This window comes from Pristis pectinata, chromosome 4 (genome assembly GCF_009764475.1).
Source record: "Pristis pectinata isolate sPriPec2 chromosome 4, sPriPec2.1.pri, whole genome shotgun sequence".
Classification (NCBI taxonomy): Eukaryota; Metazoa; Chordata; class Chondrichthyes; order Rhinopristiformes; family Pristidae; genus Pristis; species Pristis pectinata.
The window spans coordinates 62,032,413-62,053,553 of NC_067408.1; the positions used below are offsets into that span (position 1 = coordinate 62,032,413).

Below are 21,141 nucleotides of genomic sequence, written 5' to 3' on the forward strand. Positions count from 1 at the left end.
TTAAATGCAAGTGTCACATTTTTTAAACTGAAGTATGTTTGGACTTGGATACTGCACTTGGACTACTGTGTACAGTTTTGGTCACCCTGTTATAGGACAGACATAGTTAAACTGGAAAGAGTGCAGAAAAGATTTATGAGGATGTTGCAGGGAGTAGAGGGCCTGAGTTATAGGGAGAGGTTGGCCAGGCTATGTCTTTATTCCTTGGAATGTAGGAGAATGAGGGGCCGACCTTAAAGAAATGTTTAAAGTTATGAGAGGCATAGACAAGGTGGATGGTAACAATCTTTTTCCCGGGGTAGGGGACTCCAAAACTAGGGGGCATAGGTTTAGGGTGAGATGTGTAAGATTTAAAAGGGACCTGAGGGGCAATTTTTTTTCACACAGAGGGTGGTGAGTATAAGCCAGGGGAAGTGGTTGAGGCAGGTACAATAGTATCATTTAAGAAGCACTTGGATAGGTACATAGAGGGGCGGGGCTTAGAGGGATATGGGCTGAACGTAGGAAATTGGGACTAGCTGGGTGGACAATGTGGTCAGCATGGACTGTTTGGGCTGAAGGGCCTGTATCTGTGCTGTATTGCTTGTTAATTCTATGACTATGTGCTCTTTAGTTAAAAAAAGGGATATTGGGCAACATTTCCCATGCAAATTAGAAATGTCAAAGGCTTATGAAGCACTTCATATTGTGAACATAAGAAATAGGAGCAGAAGTAGGCCATCTGGCCCGTCGAGCCTGCTCTGCCATTTAATAAGATCATGGCTGATCTGGCCGTGGACTCAGATCCACCTATCTGGCTTTTCCCCATAATCCTTAATTTATGCAAAAATCTATCTAACTATGTCTTAAATATATTTAATGAGGTGGCTTCTACTGCTTCCCTGGGCAGAGAATTCCACAGATTCACTACTCCGGGAAAAGCAGTTTCTCCTCATCTCCATCCTAAATCTATTTTTCCCCAAATCTTGATGCTATGTCCCCCAGTTCTAGTCTCACCTGCCAGTGGAAGTAACCTTCCTGCTTCTATCTTATTTATCCCTTTCATAATTTTATATGCTTCTATAAGATCCCCTCTCATTCTTCAAACTTATGTACAGTATGTTTTACACCACTCTCACAGCACTGTACACAAGTGGTAATGTTATTCTGAAAATGAAGTAGGTGTATTTACATGTCTGAATTGTGGGATGTAAGCTGGTTCTAGCCAGTATAGCTGGCAGTTGTCCTCATTTTAATGGATACAATATGTATTCAAGATTGACCTTGTAAGAGAAAAAAAGAATATTAATAAAATGGCAACTTTCCCAAACAACCTAGCAAAATTGGTTGAGAGTGTATGTGCCTACAAATAGCACTGGTTTTATTTTGTACTGTTAAAAGAATTAGTTAAAATTTAATAGAATATTAAACATTTTTACAACCGAGGAAGCATAATGGAAAGCATTTTATAATAAACAATTGGCAAACCAGTTACTTTAACAGTAATCCAAGGGGGTGAAAATCTGTTGTTGCTGGAAATCTGAAACAACAAAAGAAAATGCTGGAAATACTCAGGTCAGCCAGCATCCGTGGAGGTCAAATGACTTAATTCTTTCAAAATGTCACTGACCTGAAATGTTAACTTTTTTTCTTCACTGACGCTGTCTGACCTAGTATTTCCAGCATTTTCTATTTTTACTTCAGTAACTTTAGCAGTCCATTTGCCTTCCTGGTAATGTCTGCTCCACTGTAGTTTTATTTTCCAAGTTAAATATAATGCATAAAGATTTGTCTCAAGTAGTCAAGCATTGTTTGCACTTCTGATTACCACTTATATTTAAGCATTCTACAAACTGACAGAGTATTCTCCCATCTCTGTTGTCTAGACCAATAATAAAAACCTTAAAAATATGCCATGATTCCATGCACCCATGGGTCACCTTGACTTGAAATCATTACAAACTGTTCTCCTTGTAGTCTCCTTCTGAACCTCACTGCTTCTTTTAAATTTTAACTGAATTCTTATCTCTCCACATTTCATGGTCAAATATGTTGTATCTGATCACTTCAAGATTGGAGCCTTTCTAACAATGTGATTGAGGTATTCACCAATTATTGAAACAAATAAATGATAGTTCAGAATCTTCTCCTCTCTGGAAAAATGACGTCAATGACCAGCAGCATTATTATTATGTAACTTTCCTTTCACTAAAGTTGTTACATTTTGGATTTTGGATTAAAAATATAAGTCTTTGAAATACCACTTTTCAAATCCATTCATCTGAAAGGCGGTCAAAATATTCCAGTCTTTTGTTTTAGACTATCTACACTGATACCACTGATACCTCTGATGTTTTTGACCTATAATTGATTACACCATCTTCCTCAATGCTTTTTTTGCCCAATTTCACATTCTTCTTTTGGTTTGACTCTTTCATGTACCTGATTATAGCCAAAGAATGCCCCACATTGACTTACCGTGCAACTATTCTGCTATGTCCTAACGCCTTACTCAGTCCGATTCACCCAAAACATGAGTTCCTTGACTAACATTAACTCCCAGTTTAGCATATTAAAATCATCATTATGTTTTCAAATCGTGTTGTGTCTTATCCCTCCCTATCTCTGTAATCCTTTCCAGTATTATTGTTATTTCTTGGATACCCGATTTGCTCCAATTTGGGTCTTTCGAAGTAAGTCTTTCTGCCCAGTCCCTGCTTAGGAGCTTATTTCCCCAAACTTCTTCCAAAATTTGTCCTTTACAAATCCATCTGGCTTCTGCCCTGGTTTGATTTCAATTTGTTATGTTTATGTTCTTGTGACAAAAGCCTTGTGTTGCATAAATACACTTGGTCGTTTTCTCTTTCGGAAATGCAACACACCATTTAAGATAAAAAATTAAAGAGTCGAATTAAGTGAGAGAATGGAAAGTCACATCGCCAGATTCTCAGAAAGTCCAAATATACATATGAAATTCAGCTAATAATTCTTTTTTTCTAAATGCAACTAGCGCCGTTATATTATACACAGAAAGTGAGATGCATGACTGCCTCATCTTGCAGAAAAATAAGCCGTGGCCAGAACGCCAGCCCAAGTTCAACCTTGTGACGTCACTGTGCCAGTCTCTCAGCTGACTGGAGTGATTGACAGCTGCGTGTACGTCTTGACAACGCGGTGACGTCAGCTGGAAAGAGCCGCCGCTCGGGGAGGTGACGCACGCAAATCGGGAGTATCCCTGTTGTTGTGGAGACCGGAAGGACGGGGCTGAAGTGCTCGGGTTGCTACCGGCTGAGAGGACCATGTATCTGAGACCCAGGTGGGTGGGTGAGACCGGTGGGATGTCGCCGCACCGTGAGTGGGGCTGGAGGTTCCATGGGCTGTAGCTGAGCTGTTCTCCACTGTGGGGCTCTGGGCCTGGGTTTGATTGGGAATGTGCAGATGTTCTGGTTGGGTCTGCGGGAATGGGAATGGGGGTAGGGAGGGAGGGGAATATGGGGGGCGGGTGAGGGGAGCAGAGTTGCATTTGTGTTCGTGGCAAAGGCTGGGGCCTTGAGGTGAGATGAGTTGATGGACAGACCCCCTCTCACCACGCCAGGTGGCTGCTGCTCGACCATTCACCGCCTTGGCAACTGTGTCATGCTGGTGCATGGGTGTAGTGGCATCTCCTTAGCTCTGTATGTGTTAGACCAGCAAAAACCTGTAAACCCTGGAAATTGAACATTAAAAATGAATGTCAAATCTACTCTGTTCAGTCAGCAGCTGTGAGGAGAGGAACAGATTTAATCTTTCAGATTGATGATTCTTTGTCACAACTGGCAAATTGAGAAATAAGTTTTTTAATTTGCAGAGAATTGGGCGTGAGTGGTAGAATGAAAGCAGTGCCTGTGATATGGTGGAGACAAAAGTTGTTCAACTGAAACATGCTGTTGGTGCTGCCTTAGAGAGGGTGATGAATGCTTGTTTATTGAATTCTTAATGAATTTAATGAATGCTTAATTGATCTGTCTGGAGATGGTGTAATAAAGGGAGGTGAATAAGGGCAGTAGAGAAAAAAGTGCTGAAGCTGTGCTTTGGGGAACACATTGGTTACTGGAAATCTGAAATAAAGGAAGTAGGTTTTAAGGACTGGTTTAAATCGATGTAGAATTTGAGGCTTTCACAACTGAAGGCAAGATCTACAACAGTGGAACAATTAAATGTGTGGGATAATCAAGAAGCCAGAAACTGGAGGAGGGCTGGGTTGAGAGTTTTGGGAAGAGAGTAAAGATGAGGAAGGGGAGCCTATAGAAGGATTTAGAGGGTGAAAGTTTTAAAATCAAAATGTTACTTAACTGAGTTATCCTACTTCTGCAAACAAATGTGACTGGTAAATGGTGCTTAATGGAAGGAACAGAGTTTCGGTTAACTTCAAGTGTATAGGATAAGGGAAATGGACCAGGAATCTGTTGGAATCCTCAAGTAGGGTTTCAGCAGCAGGTGAGGTGAAGTAGGGCAATGCCGAGGAGGTAAAAATAGGTAATCTCTTACAAGCTCCCACTAGGTGTAATATTTGACACTAAGATGCAAAAACTTTGGTTTATTTTCATGCAGGTTCTGGGCTGTGGTTGAGAGGCAGTGGATAGGAATTGAAGAGAATGGCTTTAATTTTCCCAGGCTTGATCAAACCATTCAACCCATCTTGAACAACATGAGGTGCTGGGGGAACTCAGCGGGTCAGGCAGCATTTATGGAGGGAAATGGGCAGTCCTTGTATCAGGTCGAGACCCTTCATCTGGAGTGGAGTTTGCATGCTTTCCCTCTGACCACTTGGGCTTCTGCTGGGTATTTCCTCTTGCATCCAAACAAAAATGTTGTTAGGTTAATTATTCACCCCTTGGTATAGGTAAGTAGCAAAAGGGGCATCGATAGGCATGAGAGAACAATTAAGTTGCAGGGCTACAGGGAAATAATGAGGGAGGAGATGGAACTGAAGGGATTGCTCACTTGGGACCTAACAGCACAAATGGCTCTCCTTTGTGACGAAATCAGTATAGCAAGTATAAAGGGGGTGGGGAGGGAGGGGGGAGATCTTATGTTTGGTAGAACCCACTATTCTTTCCCAATCCTTACATTAAAAAAAAATTGACCAGACTGACTTAAGGACAGAAAGACTTGTGTTTAAGTAGTGGCTTGAGTCCTTGGGCCACCCACAGCCAGCGCTAATCAACACTTTAGGATATAATAGCAGCCAGTTTGCAAACTGCAGGCTCCCATAGATTGCAATGTGATTGGTTTTCCCAGTGATGTTGATTGATTGATTAAAAATTAGCCAAGTTGTGGGGGATAATTCCCTGTTCTAAGAAACTCCATAGGATTTTTCTAGTCTATCTGAAAGATGGCATCCAGCAGTGCAACCTTCTTTCTGTTTCAGATTTTTATGCTCCACTAAGAACAGAACAACATCAATGTCAAACTGGGTTCTGTGTGGAGTTTGCACGTTTACCCTGTGATCACATTGGTTTCCTCCATGTGCTCCAGTTTCCTCCCACATCCCAAAGATGTGAGGTTTGGTAGTTTAATTGGCCATTGTAACTTGCCCTAGTGTTTTGGTAAGTGGTAGAATTTGGTGGGCATGAGGTGTGAATTGATGGGAATGTGGGAAGGATAGGTTACAGTAAAAATTAGTGAGGAGTGGAATTGCACCAGAATGGCCTCCTATGTCATATTGAAATATGAACGCCATGAACTGAATAATTTCAATGTCAAATTGAATATAGGAAGGTAAGCAGAAAGAAAGCTTGGATTTGGTTGGGAGGGGAAAACAAAATGTTTTAATTTTACATTTATGTTTTAATGTAAAATTAAAACATTAAAAAAAAATTCAATAGCTCCTTCTTAAGGGGTAAGTAAGGATTGAGGTGAGACATTCCTTCACTTGTATGGTGGTGAACCTTTGGACTTTACCCCAAGGTGCCTTCAACCACTTCCTCTGGCAGCTTGTTTCAATTATTCACCACCACCTTTTGAAAAACTTACCTCTCAGATCTCCTTTAAATTTTTCCCTTCTCACTTTAAACCTGTGCCCACTTGTTTTGGACCCCACTATCCCAGGAAAAAGATTCTGACTCTCTTTGCCCTTCATAATTTTGTAAACTTCTATAACGTCCCCCCCCTCAGCCTCCTACATTCCAGTGAGAATAAACCTAACCTATCCAATCTCTCCTTATAACTACACCCATCTATTAGTGGTGAAACTCTTCTGCACCCTCTCTACTGCTAGAGTGTGGCGACCAGAACTATACACAATACTCTAGGTGAGGTCTAACCAATATTTTGTACAGCTGGAACATGACATCCCAACTCTTGTACTCAATGCCTCGGCCTATGAAGGCAAGCATAGCAAATCCCTGGAGGTGTAAGAGACTGCAGATGCTAGAATCTGGAGCAACAGACAATCTGTTGGAGGAATTCAGCAGGTGGAGCAACATCTGTCAGGGGGAAAGGAATCCACCCGTAGATACTGCTCAACCTGTTGAGTTCCTCCAGCTGATTGTTATATCAAATGTCTTTTTCACTACCCTATCCACAAACTAAAGACGTGTCTGCTGTAAATTACCCCTAGTGTGCAGGTAAATGGTAGAATCTGGGGGGAGTTGATGGGAATGTGGGGAGAATAAAATGATGTTAGTGTAAATGGGTGGTCAGCATGGATTCGGTGGGCTGAAAGGCCTGTTTCTGTGCTGCATGACTCCATGTGCAAGGATTCACAGGCATTTTCTTTGCACATCACAAAGCACAGCTATTTTTTATAAAGTTTCTACTCTGATGCAGTAGTAGTAACAGTAGATAAAAGAATACGCTGAGATAAATGTGAAAATAGTAACCAAACCTATCTTGTTGAAATGAAAACACCTACATTCGAACACTAGTCACAACAAAGATCAGAATCTGTGTTCTGTGATGTTTGACTTTCTTCTAGACTCCCCAAAGCTTTCTGTGATCTACCAGGCACAAGCCAGAGTGTAATGGAATGCTCCTGCCTTGATGACAGTTGATGTATTATCCCTCACATCTCACCAAGAAGCCTTATTGGTGACCTAGTCAATATTTACCTCTTCATGAATGTCATTTTAAAAGTGACTGATCTTGTATTCCACTTGGTGACTGTACTTCAAAAGTATTTGATCGGCTGTAAACTACTTCGGGATTTCTCAAGATTGTGAAAGCCGCTACAGAAATGAGGGTCTTTTAATATTGTTGGTCTTTGAAGATAGAGAGGGGAATTGTACCCTTTTTTTTTGTTGGGCTGTTTAGTCCATTTCAAGGACCTTCACAGAAGTGCAATAATGTAAAACTTAACAGTAAACTGAAGGAGGAAACAGTGAGTGATTAAAAGCGGTGTGTTTAAGAAGCATCTTGGAGGAGGATGAGGAGGAGGGAGAGTTTGAAGCTCAAGTAAAATATTTCTTGTTTTAAAAGGTTTTGGCTGCTTCGGGGTATTTCTTCTGTTCTCATCAAGCCACATAATCCTTTATCTGCACGCTTACATATAGAGGGATGTTGCCCAGAACTGACTGAAGGTATTGTACTGGTTGATTTGTATCTACCAAAAATGTAGTCTTGTGACTGTAAAGTAAAATACATTAATATTGTGGTTACTGCCAAGCAAATGACCAACCTGACTTTATTTTGATTGTACTAGATCTATAGACAATCCGGGTAAATGCAAGACTGGTGGGTAAAATTGGCAGTAAGGATGGCATCTTCTGAATTTCTGCCAGCATTAAATCTGGCAATGGAATGCAGAAACATTATTTTGGTAAAGTAATCCCTGCTCAAAAGAGAGGGGGATTTATTTAAATACCAGCCATGCCATAAAGCTTTATCTTGTATCGTGAGTAATCATGGGGGAATAACAGCATTGTTAAATAAAATCTCTTTTATGTCCTTGCCTCTGCAGGCTATTTAGAGAGTGTTCCAATTAGTTTCATTCTTTTGCCCTTTTCCCATTGACCTCATTGCTTTAAGGAATTATACAATTCTGCATGGAAAATATTCAATCAGTTTCTGAGACCCTTGCAGGTCATGCCTGTGTCACCTCTTGCTCTTAAACTGTTGAAAAATCTGTGTCCTGTGATTTGTGACTCTTTATGCATCAGAATTTTTTTTTTGATTTCCTACAATGCATTTGAGGTTACAAGAACAACCAAGTTGTCTATTATGACTATGAGATTGCTCTCCAATGGAATATAAAAGCATGAGAAGGCCATTATGCCTGTTCTTGCATTCAGTAGGATTGTGGCTAACTATTTTCTGTCTACTCCACATAATCCTTAAGTTTCCTCAGTGCAGTATAGTCTTGAATATATTCTTTGACTAAGCATCCTCTGGGATAGAAAATTCCATTGATTTACCACCTGAGTGAAGAAATTTCTCCTTGACTCAATCCTATATGGCCAATCCTTTTTACCGAGACTAAATCCCCAGTCCTAGATCTCCAGCAGGAAAACAACAGCTCACCACCCACCCTGTCAGGCCCGTATACAGTTTTAGACATATCGATGTTTACCTTTCATTCTCAAATCCCAGGGAATTTGGGCATATTCTTGATCTTTCCTTTATATTACAGCGACATCATCCCAGCAATCCATCCAGGGAGTACAGTGCTCCCTTTTGGAGGAGGTATAAACTTGGTGAGGAGTCCAAAACTGTGCTCAGTACAGCAGATGTGGCCTCAGCAAAGCCTTTTCTGTTTGTAATACTTCCTTAGTCTTCTGCTCCATTTTCTTGCAAAGAAGACTAATATTTCTATAGCCTTCCTGCTTGCTTCATGTATCCATGTTTGTAATTCATTTGCAAATTCCCAAATCCCTTTGAGTGCCAACATTTACGATCATACTTTTCATATATAAAAATTATGCTTGGCTATTCTTTATATCAAAAAAATGATTAATATTACAGCAATTGTGTTGCTACATTCACGGATCTGGGACTTAATGAAAACCTTGCTCTGTGACTTAATCCTTGTATTTTATCTCCACAGGAGAATCTAAACTGTTAATGAATGATGGTGAGTGCCACAGCTTGCAGATTGATAAAACACAGTAACTTTAAATTTACTAATGACGTCATATTGGCATAGGCTGGTTCTGAACACTAGTCTACATTGTATCCAAATCCATGTGGCCCATGAGCCGTTTGTGTATAAGATGCAAAAAAAATTGCTCATCAGATTTTGCAGCATATGAGAGAGAGAAACTGTTATTCGGGTTGATTACACATGATGAATCACTGTCCATTAATATTAACGCTCTGGTCTAAAAATTCCAGAGCTCCCCAAAGGGTATGAATGCCAGAGAATAATTCTGTCGGGGTCATCATTACAAACTTCAGTTGCATTGGAGGAATGTTTTTGGGGATGAAAATGTGCTACCTGGGTGTCAGGCCAGTTCTCAAAGTCATGATTGAGTTTATTATCATATGCACAGGTGCAATGAAAAACTTACTTGCAGCAGCATCACAAGCACACAGCATCAGAAACACAACATTCATGAAAAACATAAATTATACACAATTTTTACAAGAGAGAATACAATTGGAACAAAAAAAACGAAGTCCATTGTAGTACAAAGTGGTCATAGTGTTACTATACTGAGGTAGTGATTAGGGTTGTGCAGATTGGTTCAAGAACCGAATGGTTGAAGGGAAGTAGCTGTTCTTGAAGCTGGTGATGTGGGACTTCAAGCTTCTGTACCTCCTGCCCAATGGTAGCTGTGAGAAGTTGGCATGGCCCAGATGGTGGGGATCTTTGATGGATATTGCCTTGTAAACTGTAGGCAGCACCCCATGTTTTGAGGGAGCTGTGGTGGCTGGAAGCCTGGAGAGGCCTGTGCTATGGCTGTGATGCGGAGGAAGGAAACTTGCTGTGGCTGGACTTGCTATGTTGGCGCTGGAAGCACGGCGACACTTGCAGGCTGCCCCCAGAACACTCTATGCAAAAAGTGCATTTCACTCTGTGTTTCGATGTGCATGTGACTAATGAAGCTATCTTATCTTATAAATGATACAGATCGGGCTGAGTCATGGACTAGAGCTGTGGCTGGACTGGCATCTTTTGGACTGGCTGTGGTATGGGTGATTGTGATATTGGGTCGATGGGTTAGTGGGGAAAGATATCGGGCCTACATCTTGGGGAGTTGGCTGGCAGGCACGGTAGTGTAGCCAATTAGCGTAATGCTATTACAGCGACCCGGCTTCAATTCCGGCCCCTGTCTGTAAGGAGTTTGTATGTTCTCCCCGTGTCTGCGTGGGTTTCCTTTGGGTGCTCCAGTTTCCTCCCACATTCCAAAGACGTATGGATTAGGAAGTTGTGGGCCTGCTATGTTGGCGCTGGAAGCACGGCGACACTTGCAGGCTGCCCCCAGAACACTCTATGCAAAAAGTGCATTTCACTCTGTGTTTCAATGTGCATGTGACTAATGAAGCTATCTTATCTTATAAATGATACGGATCGGGCTGAGTCATGGACTAGAGCTGTAGATTGGCCCTGTAGCTTGTTCTTGAGCTCCAAGTAGAGGGATTACTGCCAAGGTTTGGGTAGGGGCTCAAGATGGTGACAAGGAACAGGGAGTGGTCAGGATTGGACTCATAATTGGCCAGGGATCAATAATGGCAACAATGTGAAAGGTGGGAGTGGATGATTGGCTGTCAAGGAAGCCATCAAGGTGTCTGGGTCTGAGTGAGAGGCTCGGATTGGGGCTTGCAACTTGGGGTTGGGTCAGTTGTTGGGATCAGAGGGTTGGTCTGAAAGAGGTGTTGACAGCAACACTATGGGATGTTTGGGGGGGGGGGGGTGCATTCATTATGGAGGTAGAAAAGAAGGGTCCAGAATGATTAAAAGTGAGTGCTTTGGCCAACAGCAGCTTCTATCCAGCAACAGTGATTGTCCCTGGGACATTGTGGTTCAAGCTCATGAACAGTGCTCCAAAAGGACCGTTGATCAGGAATGCAATTGTCCTGTGCACTCTTGATGTAAAAATGGCCAGTTGAATTTCTGGACTGATGCAAACAAGTCAAAAATGGTTGTTGTCATTTTTCATTTTGTGTGTGTAAATATATTCGGTTGTATAATAGTGAAAAGTGTGATTGAATTTCTCACCATGAATAGCCTGACCTTGAGTTTGTAGAATTCTCTGATCACATTACAGATTTTCAAGATCCATAGTAATTTTGATGTCCAGGATTTGTGTCATGAGTTTGCCTATTGTGCCTATTTTTTTCAGTTATCTGTTCAGCAATAGCAAAATGTATTTTGCAAGAGTAATTTTACAATAGAAATGAAAATCTGGTTTGCCATTAATTATCCTCTCTCTATTCAGTGCGCATGAAACTGCAGGCCATTGTTGGTGCATCCAAAAGCTGGAGGTACGTCGATGGTCTTAGCTATTTGGGGGAGGGTGTGAGGAGGCAAGATGTGGAGGGTGGGTTGGGGGTTTGTCAAGTGGATATTAGGTCTGACATGTTCTTTGTACTGTCCTTCATCTTTTTAATTGGGGAGAGGCGAAGTGATCAGGATTGTAATCCAGTTTACATTTGTAGGGGAAATTTGGTGGTTAACACTTCCAAGGGCAGAAATGGAAGGCAGTGCAGTTTGAATAGTTCCCTTCCTCTGTCCCTGAAATTTAGGCTTCTGAAGCAAAGCTCCAGCTCTATCTCCTTGTTGCTTTTGCCTCCACCTCCCATCCCAGCTACCCATATTCATTCAAACCATTATCCCTGCTTTACCCCACCCTTTTGGGACTTTATCCTCACCTCCCTATCCTCGCCTCCCTATCTCGTTTCCTCAATATCTATGATTCCTTTCCCCTCCCCCAAATCATTCTGATGATCCTTCCTTGCATTTACTAGTAGAAAATGCACTAGTTCTGGTCGCAGCAATAGAGGAAGGAGGTGGTGGTTTTGGAGAGGGTGCAAAAGAGATGCACCAGGATTAGTGTATTAGCTGTAAGGAGAGGATGGACAAGCTTGGATTGTTTTCTCTGGAGCACTGGAGGCTAAGGGGTGACCTGATAGAAGTGTGTAAAATGATGAGAGGCGTAGATAGGGTAAATAGAGTCTTTTTCCCAGGGTGGAAATGTCAAATATTAAAGGCAATAGCCTTAAGGTGAGAGGGGGAAAGTTTAAAGGAGATATGTGTAGTGTTTTTTTTACACAGAGTGCTAGGTACCTGGAACACACTGCCAGGGGAGGTGGTGGAAACAGATACAATAGCAATGTTTACGAGGTATTTAGACAGACAAACGAACAGGTAGGGAATAGAGGGATATGGGTCATGTGCTGGCAGATGGGATTAATTAGGTTGGCATCCTGGGCAATGCAGACTTAGTGGGCCAAAGGGCTGGTTCCTGTGCTGTTTTATGTTGTCTGGATCCTTGTGGATCTGTTCTCCCAGCTACTTTTCCCTGCTGTCACCACTACTACTTTTGCTTTAGCTCTCTCTCCACTTTCCCCTATCCCATCTCTTCTTAAAAATGTTTTCTTGTCTCCAGTCATCTTCCCCTTGACTTTCTATTATGTCTTCACAAGATCTTCTGCTTTGTTTACAATTCTAGTTCTCTCTTCCAGTGAACATCTCAAATCTGCAAAGGACAGAGCTTCGTTAAATTCTTTACTGGTCGAAAGCCAGGAGAGCTTACCATATCGCTACATGAAGGACAGTTATCTGGAGGCTTATCTACCATTGGGAAGCCAGCCTCTCTTAAGAGAAAAATACTTGAATGTACATAACTTAGTAAGGTACTGTAGTCCATTAATAATGTCTTTAGTTTACATTTACCTTTCAGTATTGAGATAAAACTTGGCAAATTATATATTTCACTTTTCCTCAACAGATTTGGCAGGATCCTTGAGGACCTTGATTCGTTTGGAGGTAAAATTCAGGCTTTTGACAATTTCATGAGATTGAACTTTGTTTAGCTTAATCAAGAAGTGAACTGAAAAGACTGTGAAATGTCTAAGTGTGGTGAAGTTGATGGGGCAGGACAAGCAGGTCAAGCTCACCACTGATATACATTCAAGTAGAGGCTTAGCTTTCCTGGATTATCCATGTCAAACTTGCTGTCCAAAACTATCTGGATGCAAAGTGGCAGGGTGGCACTTCTTCCCTCCCCAATTAAAAAATGGCAAGGTTCTTGCACAATGTAAATCCAAAACATGCTCTGGTCATAAAACTGCTGGAAAAAGACATTTACAGTCAGCAAAACACCCATCTCCTCACGGCCACCCAAGGCTTTGCCAGCTGTAAAGGACACAGAATGCTTTTGAATGTCACTTGTCGTTCAGAAACGGTCAAAAGCATCCAAAAGCTTTCAGAAATAAATTAAACAATTATAAATATGTTTTAATTAAAATAAGTCGCTTGGACACTTTTGAACATTTAAAAACAGAAAACCAATATTTCAGAGCAATGTAAATGGTGTAATAATTACTCTTTTCCTTGTTCCTGACCCAAGCAGATGCAATGGATAGAATTGCAGCTGATTCCTGGATTGCTGCTAGACTCCACGAGGAATGTGATATCAGAGTGCATTTGGGAAATCGTCAGCAAAGCTTGCCCAGAAACCTCCACATTTAATGAGCAATATATCCCATTAATGATGAACTTGCTTGGAAATAGACTATGGAGCTGATGGCATTTCCAAGCAAGTTCATCATTAATACATGACTTTGTCTTCAGATACTACAGTTCAATTATAAGTTTGCTTTCCTTGTCCTTTGTAGCGATTTTTAAAACTGGCAAGCTTAGAAGTGGACTGAGTAATATTAGGGGATGCTGATTTGGAATAAGCACACAATCTATCTGGTCATTATAGAAGTGTAAAGGTGGCAACTCTGGGATAATATCCATAGATGAGTTAAACTGGGAAATGATGACTGAGTGATGACAAAGTCTGGGATCGTCATGGAAGGAAAGAAAGAATGATGGAAGATTTGTGATCCTAGGATAGAATTCAGGGAAAAAACGAGCATAAATACTTTAGAGCTTAGCCATGACCACTTGGTCTTGGTAAGTGGTTTATGATTGCCACATGTACTGAGATGCAGTGAAAAGCTTTTTGTTTTCATGATGTCTGGACAAATCATTCTGTACGTAAGTAGTACAAAGGGAAAAAAATAAATTGACAATTGGATTTTTGAGAGAGGGAGAAGAGCTATGATGAAACGAGTTATTGGATGGAGAGTTATTAGATTGTTTCCTGTTGTGGAATATCTGCAAAGTTTCAGAAGTGTGAGCTATATCCAGTTTTAGATGGGTTTGGGGATTATGAACAGTTGTGACCAATTGGTGTAAGAGCTGACATATTTGACAAGAACTTTGTAACTAAAGCTCTTAAACTGTATTTGTAAACTGAATTCAATGGGTACCAAGGGGTAAACACTCCAATAGGCAGAGTCATCTCTTGCATCGAGGAAAAGGGTTGTAGTAGTTGGCAGTCAATTTACTGGAATCTTTGGTTGCAAAGTTCCTGCTAAAGTTTTATGTACTATCGTACCTCATTGGATAGAAGGTTCAAAGTCAAAGTTGAGTATATTGTCACATGCACAAGTACATGTATGCACAGGTGTTCTGAAAAACTTGCATGCAGCATTCACAAAAAAAATAAATTAAACAAATTATAAGCAATTTTTACAAGGAAGAAAATTAGAACAATAAGTCAATTTTAGCGCAAAGTGATCAAAGTGGTCATGGTAGTGATCAGGGTTGTGCCAGTTGGTTCAAGAACTGAATTGTTGATGGGAAGTAGCTGTTCTTGAACCTGGTGGTGTGGGACTTCACGGCTTCTGTACCTCCTGCTTGATGGTAGGTGCAAGAAGATGACATGGCTCAGATGGTGGGGATCTTTGAAGATAGAAGTTGCCTTCTTGAGCCAACACCTCCTGTAGATACTACTCATGGTGGGGAGGGATGTGCCCATGATATATTGGGATGAGTCTACTACTCTCTGCAGCTTCTTGCAGATTCAGTGAAGCACAAAATATTCTTGCAGGTTCTAGTTTGGAAGATGGGGAGAATTGGGAGAATGAATGAGGTGGTGTGGATATCGGATGAGAAAACACCTTTGAGATGGGGGAAGAGTTGGGACTTGAAGGAAGGTTGAGAGATAAAACAAAGCTGCAGATCAATGGCAAATGATGGAAAACTAACCATGTTATGAGCTTACAGTATCAGTGCAACTTTACATACGACTAGATGTAATCCTCATTTTAAAAAATGATTGGGGTAACTAATTATTGAAAAACCATCAATTTGGTGTAATTAACATTCTCTTTCTTGTCTTGCAGTTTTAATTAGTTATACTCATGCCAAAACTGATTCTCCACGAAGCCCTTTTTCAATTGTGACGGCACTTGTTGATGAAATAGGTATAGTTACATTTTTCTCAATGTACACTTATGAACATTATCCAAAGTTGTCTGCAGTATCCAAAAATCTTTCTATTCCACTAACATTTTCTGCAATATGTACTGTGAATGGCATTCAATTCTCAATTTTGAAGAAAATCTTAATTTCTCAAAATACAGTGTGAAAGGGAATGGTGTGGTGTTATAGTACCTGCCTTGATATTTTACAGCTTTTACAAGGGTTTGATTAACAATCAAAGTGATAGTCCAACTGAAGAATTGTGCTGGGAATCTGACTTTGTATTATAAGTGTACAATGGGTGGTGAAATTTCTAAGGTTCCTTCTCAGCAAATCACAGAGCACCTGGCGGCCATTGAAATATCTTGAGGTGCAGTTACTTTTGTGATGTGAGTAAAGTTGCAAACAAATTTTCGTAGGCAGTAATTTGGTGATAGTGACCAAATATTCTACTTTGGTGGTGTTGGTTGAGGGATAAACATTGACCAGGACACCAAGGATGACTATCTGTTCTTCAGTTAGTTGCATTCATCTGAGAGCAAGAGCGGCCTTGGCTTAATATGCCATTTGAAAGATAGCACCTCTAGCAGATAAGGCATCAGTTACATTGTGATCAAGTCTCTGGGGTGGAACCAGAGTTGAAGTGCTTTAAACTGAACCACAGCTGACAATCTAAAGCCAACTGCTGGTCTACCTTGTGTCTGAAAAGGAAGTTGTATAACTTGGATATCCAATTTATGTTAGTTCTGAAAGATGGAACCTTATTCGATATCAGCTGGAAGGAAAGTAATCACCCTAATGTAGAGAGAAGTGCAGACGGGGTTTGATCATGTACTTTAGAAGGTGTGTTTTGACTTGAGGTGGGTAATACTGAAAGCCGCAATACATCTCAGATGGGATGCTAAGGAATGCAAAAGCCGAGATTTCGTAAGATCTAACCACAAGATAACAGCAGGCTTATGTCTCTGTAGAGTCTTAACTTCTGCCAGGCAATGTTGAGCTTTATTTATTTATACTATTTTTTCTTAAACAATATTTGAGTAAACTGAAGTGAATGAGCATTAAGGGTAAACATTCCTGTGATTGCAGTTCATCCATTGCCCAAAGGAAAATTTGGTCATAGTTGTTAGAGATCATTCATCCTAGTTGCAGAAGAATTCTTCAGGAGTTCCTCAAGGCAGGGTCCTAGACTCAGATTTCACCGACTTCATCAATACCCTTCCTTTCATCATAAAGTCAGTAATGGGGACCTTTTGATTGCACAAGGTTTAATTCCAGTCACCACAACTCTAACAGTTTTATGCTGACGTGCCAAGTAACATTGCACCGTGAAAATGTCAAGCTATGACCATCTCCAACACAAGAGTCTGACGCCTCCTTGCCCCCCATCCTTGATAGTCAATGTTGTACTGTAGTACTCTATGACTCTATGGTTATCTGATAGGTTGAGTGAGCTAGGGCTTTTCTCTTTGGAAAGGAGGAGGATGAGAGGTGACTTGATAGAGGTGTCCAAGATAAGAGGCATAGATCAAGTGGACACTCAGAGACTTTCCCAGGGCGACAATGGCTAACGTGAGGGGACATAATTTTAAGGTGATTGGAGGAAGGTTATAAGGGGGATATCAGGGGTAGGTTTTTACACAGAGTGGTGGATGCGTGGAACGCACTGCCGGCGGAGGTTGTGGAGGCAGATGCATTAGGGACATTTAAGAGACTCTTAAATAGACACATGAATGGTAGAAAAATAGGGGGCTATGTGGGAAGGAAGGGTTAGATAGATCTTAGAGCAGGATAAAATGTCGGCACAACATTGTGGGCCGAAGGGCCTGTACTGTGCTGTTGCGTTCTATGTTCTATTACCACCATCAAGCCACTCCCCTCACCATTGACCAGAAGTTCAAGTGGACCAAGTATTGTGGCTATCACAAGTATTGTGGCTACAAGTACAGGTCAGAGGCAGGGTATCCTGTGATGAGACCTTCATTATCAACAAGGCACAGGCTGGAGCGGGATAAAACACTCTCCACTTGCCTGAGTGAGTACAGTTGTAATGTTATTCAAGACAACAAGCTAACTTGATTGGCACCTATCTCAGCACTAAACATTCACTTGCTCCACTGTCAGCATTTTCTATCTGCAAATACATTAGTTACTTGTCTCGGCTACTCCAACAGCACTTCTACCACAAGGACAAGGCCTGCAGGTGCATGGAAACCAGCAGATTTCCCCATCAAATCAAACAGCATCCTGACTTGGAAATATATTGCTGCTCCTTCATGGTCACTGCATTTGAATCGTGAAATTCCCTTTACAACAATGCTGTGAAAGTGCCTTTACCAGAAAGCTTGCAGTAGATCAAGAAGACAGCTAACCATACCTTCACAAGGGAAATTAAGGGTGGACGGTGAATGCTTGCTTTGACACTATCAGTTATGTTCTGATTGAGGGTAAATTTTCAGTGAAGGGTGTTGCTGTAATTACAACTCTCTATGAAATATATAATGAAATAAACCTCTGCAATTCAAATAAAGGTGCAAAACATGGCTCCTTATTCAGTATCACCTTGCTCTTAGTTCCCATCATAGTCTACAAAGATACCTCTAAGGAATGAATTGTTTAGAAGTTAAGGTAATGAACTATATTACAAATATTAACGTGTTGGTCACATGGAAGATTCAGTGACAGTTGTCAGAGATCTTCTGTAGTCTTGTAAAAATACTTTTTTTTTCCTCTCCAGATCTGGTCAAAAATATTATCCTGCCAGACTGTGACTTGAAATTCAGTGGTCACGTCACCTGGGTAGGAAAAAGTTCCATGGAAGTCCAGATGCACGTATCTCAGGTTAGATTATCACTTGGAAGTAGGTCAAGAAGTTTTCCTTTCTTAGTTGACAAATTAATTTTGAAGAGTTAATTTGTACTTAATAAGTAGATGTTACCCAAAAGTTCATGTGCTTCACTGGTCTATGTTCTAAATGATTTGGCAAACATTATGGTGCTAGAAGTAAGTGGCAAACTCTTCCTCCAACTCTGCTGGGATCCAGGTACATCAGGACCCAACCACTGGATAACATTTGCTGTTACTCTTCCTCCTTTCCTCCCCTTTTCAGCATGGGGTAGTTGGGTGTCTTGACTTAAGGCCTTTCTGATCACATTTATGAATTGCATCTTTAATGTGAGCTGACTAGACTTTGCATTCACTAGTGGATTTCTTGTGAAACTGACTGGTTTATTGGTAATGCAAAGAGTTAATTGTCATGGTACAACTCAGATTTCCCATAAAGTAAATATCCCAACCAATAATAGTTAATATAACATTCCCTGCATTTGAAGTACTTTTTGGGTTAGGACTGGGATTTTAACGATCTTGAAACATTGTTGTGGACAACAACTACCTCAGCTGAGTTTTGAATGGTAAAATGACTTTTGCTTTGACCAGATATTAGGAAAAGTTTATCCCTTTTAATGCTTGGGTGTAAACCTGTATGTGGATGGAGTATATTGTGGAGCATCTGCTCTGAAGTAAAAGGCTCTTGGCCGATCTCCTGTCCATTTTAAGTTGTACTGTGTATGGTCATGTTCCATTTTCCTTTTGTGCTCACCCATATAATACTTCACCTCAGTGCCCTAAAGAGGATCTGAATCTTAATATCGTCAAACATTCTATCAACTGATAAGTGATGAAAGCAACTTTTCAACAAAACTGGAGTATCAGCACACTACAACCAGAAGGTTCTCATTCATTGGCTTCCCTGAGGGAGTGGTGGAGGCAGGTACTCTCACAACATTTAAGTAGTATCTAGATGAGCACTTGAATTGCCAAGGCACAGAAGGCTAAGGACCAAGTGCTGGTAAATGTGATTAGTATAGATAGGCACTTGATAGTTGGCATGGACATGGTGGGCTGAAGGGCCTGTTTCTGTGCTGTGTGACTGTATGACAAGTTCCAACATGACAGTAAGGATCTGTGTATTTCCTGTGTGTGAGAATAGACAAGAAATAATGGTATGGTTTAAATTTGTTCAGTTGAAATTGTACAGGATTTAATGTGTTTTTAAATTTTCTTTCAAGTATCAGAATGGCACCTTCAATCCCGTCTTACAGGCTACTTTTGTGATGGTGGCACGAGATCCCTCAAATAAAAGGTAATCGATGCTGGATGAGCATTTATGGCAAGTTTATTTCATTTGATTAGTGGTAAATTGGTTTATTAGTGTCGCTTGTACTGAGGTACAGTGGAAAAATTGTTTTGCATGCCATCCATACAGGTCATTTCATCACATCAGTACATCAAGGTAGTACAAGGGAAAAGCAATAACAGAATGCAGAATAAAATGTTATAGTTACATAGAAAGTGCAGTGCAGGCAGACAATAAGGTGCAAAGCCATAACAAGGTAGATTCCCAATTGTACTAGGGGACTGTTCAATAGTTTTATAACAGCAAAATTGAAGCTGTCCTTGATCCTGATGGTGCGTGCTTTCAGGCTCTTGTATCTTCTTCCCAGTGGGAGAAATATCTTATGGTCTCACTGCATACAAAAGCAATTCCTATCCTTTGCACTTTGAATTATGAGTCATGTTGGATTTTCTTAGGTTAAGAATGTTGCACATAAATGTGTGGAGGGGTTTGCTGCTTTTCCCAGCAGTATTTCATCAAAGCTTTTGAATTATAAATCTTGCACATTTATGAAAAGTAGTTCTGGCTGTCAGTATTTGGAACAACATTCTGCTGGAGGAAATGTCAACCTGAAATGTCAACAATTCCTTTCCCTCCACAGATGCTGCTCGACCCACTGAATTCCTCCAGCAGATTGTTGCTCCAGTTTCCAGCATCTGCAGTTTCTTGTACTTCCTGTCACTATTTGGATATTTTTGTATGCTAGTGTGTGAGGAAAAAGTGGGAATTGGGTTGATTAAAGAGGGTGTTGAGAAAAATATTTTCTGAACTTTTAACTTTAAATGCCTCTCAGTTGGTTTGAGAAAATGTTGTTTTTGATAATAAAAAAGCCTTAATCTGTCTAGTAGAGAATTCTTCCATGTGCCCTATCTGAGCAACATTTAGGCTTGGGCTCACAAGTGACAAGTAATTCAAATAAGAGAAAATTTTACTGCTACCCTATTATTGTAACCAAATTTCCCTTCATGAGCATCTTGGATTTACTGTTGACCAGAAACCTTGCTCTACCAGCCCTACATACTCTAGTTGCAGCAGCAGAGCTTGGAGGCTGGGTATATCCTTTACTAACCATTCTCTAGTTGGTTCTGCCTCCCTTGAAACTTCAAAGCAAACTCTGTGCATGTGAGCTCCACATCCCTCTGTTCCTGCACGCTTTTTAGAACTGGGCCACTGTCTGCATTGCCTCTCCCCATATCTGCTGCTGAAATGCAACACCACGCATTTCTGCTTTAAATTCCATTTGCCACGTCTGTCCATTCTCCTAGGTCTGTATGTCTTGTAGTTTATTGATGTCATCCACACTGTTTGCCTTATCTCCAAGTTTGCTGCTATTGGCAAATTTTATTATGTATTCAACTATACGTGTCATTTATACATAACTATAACATTTATTGGTTCTATCATTGACTCGTGTGGAACAACTCAATCCATCATCCACCAGCCTGATTTAAAAAAAATTCTGAATGTCATGATTTAGGAAGGATAAAACCATTCAGTTTTGTTAACAAGCCTTTTACATGGCTGTTTGTCAAACACTTTCTTAATCTGTATAGACAATACCCTGTCATCAGTTGCCTTGTACTTC

General features: G+C 40.8%; 1 protein-coding gene across 3 annotated transcripts in view; it reads left to right on the forward strand.

The window, feature by feature from the left end:
• The first annotated feature begins 3,144 nt into the window (after positions 1 to 3,144).
• The window catches only part of LOC127569126 (acyl-coenzyme A thioesterase 9, mitochondrial-like), a 36,851-nt gene continuing 18,854 nt past the window's right edge, over positions 3,145 to 21,141 (forward strand). For all 3 annotated transcript variants that reach the window (XM_052013489.1, XM_052013490.1, XM_052013491.1), the window contains exons 1-9: positions 3,145 to 3,295; positions 7,438 to 7,538; positions 9,002 to 9,028; positions 11,337 to 11,382; positions 12,583 to 12,753; positions 12,849 to 12,886; positions 15,301 to 15,381; positions 18,117 to 18,220; positions 19,450 to 19,523. In XM_052013489.1, coding sequence (XP_051869449.1) covers positions 3,279 to 3,295; positions 7,438 to 7,538; positions 9,002 to 9,028; positions 11,337 to 11,382; positions 12,583 to 12,753; positions 12,849 to 12,886; positions 15,301 to 15,381; positions 18,117 to 18,220; positions 19,450 to 19,523 — 659 coding nt within the window. In that variant the 5' untranslated portion in view covers positions 3,145 to 3,278. The remainder of the gene's footprint in view (positions 3,296 to 7,437; positions 7,539 to 9,001; positions 9,029 to 11,336; positions 11,383 to 12,582; positions 12,754 to 12,848; positions 12,887 to 15,300; positions 15,382 to 18,116; positions 18,221 to 19,449; positions 19,524 to 21,141) is intronic.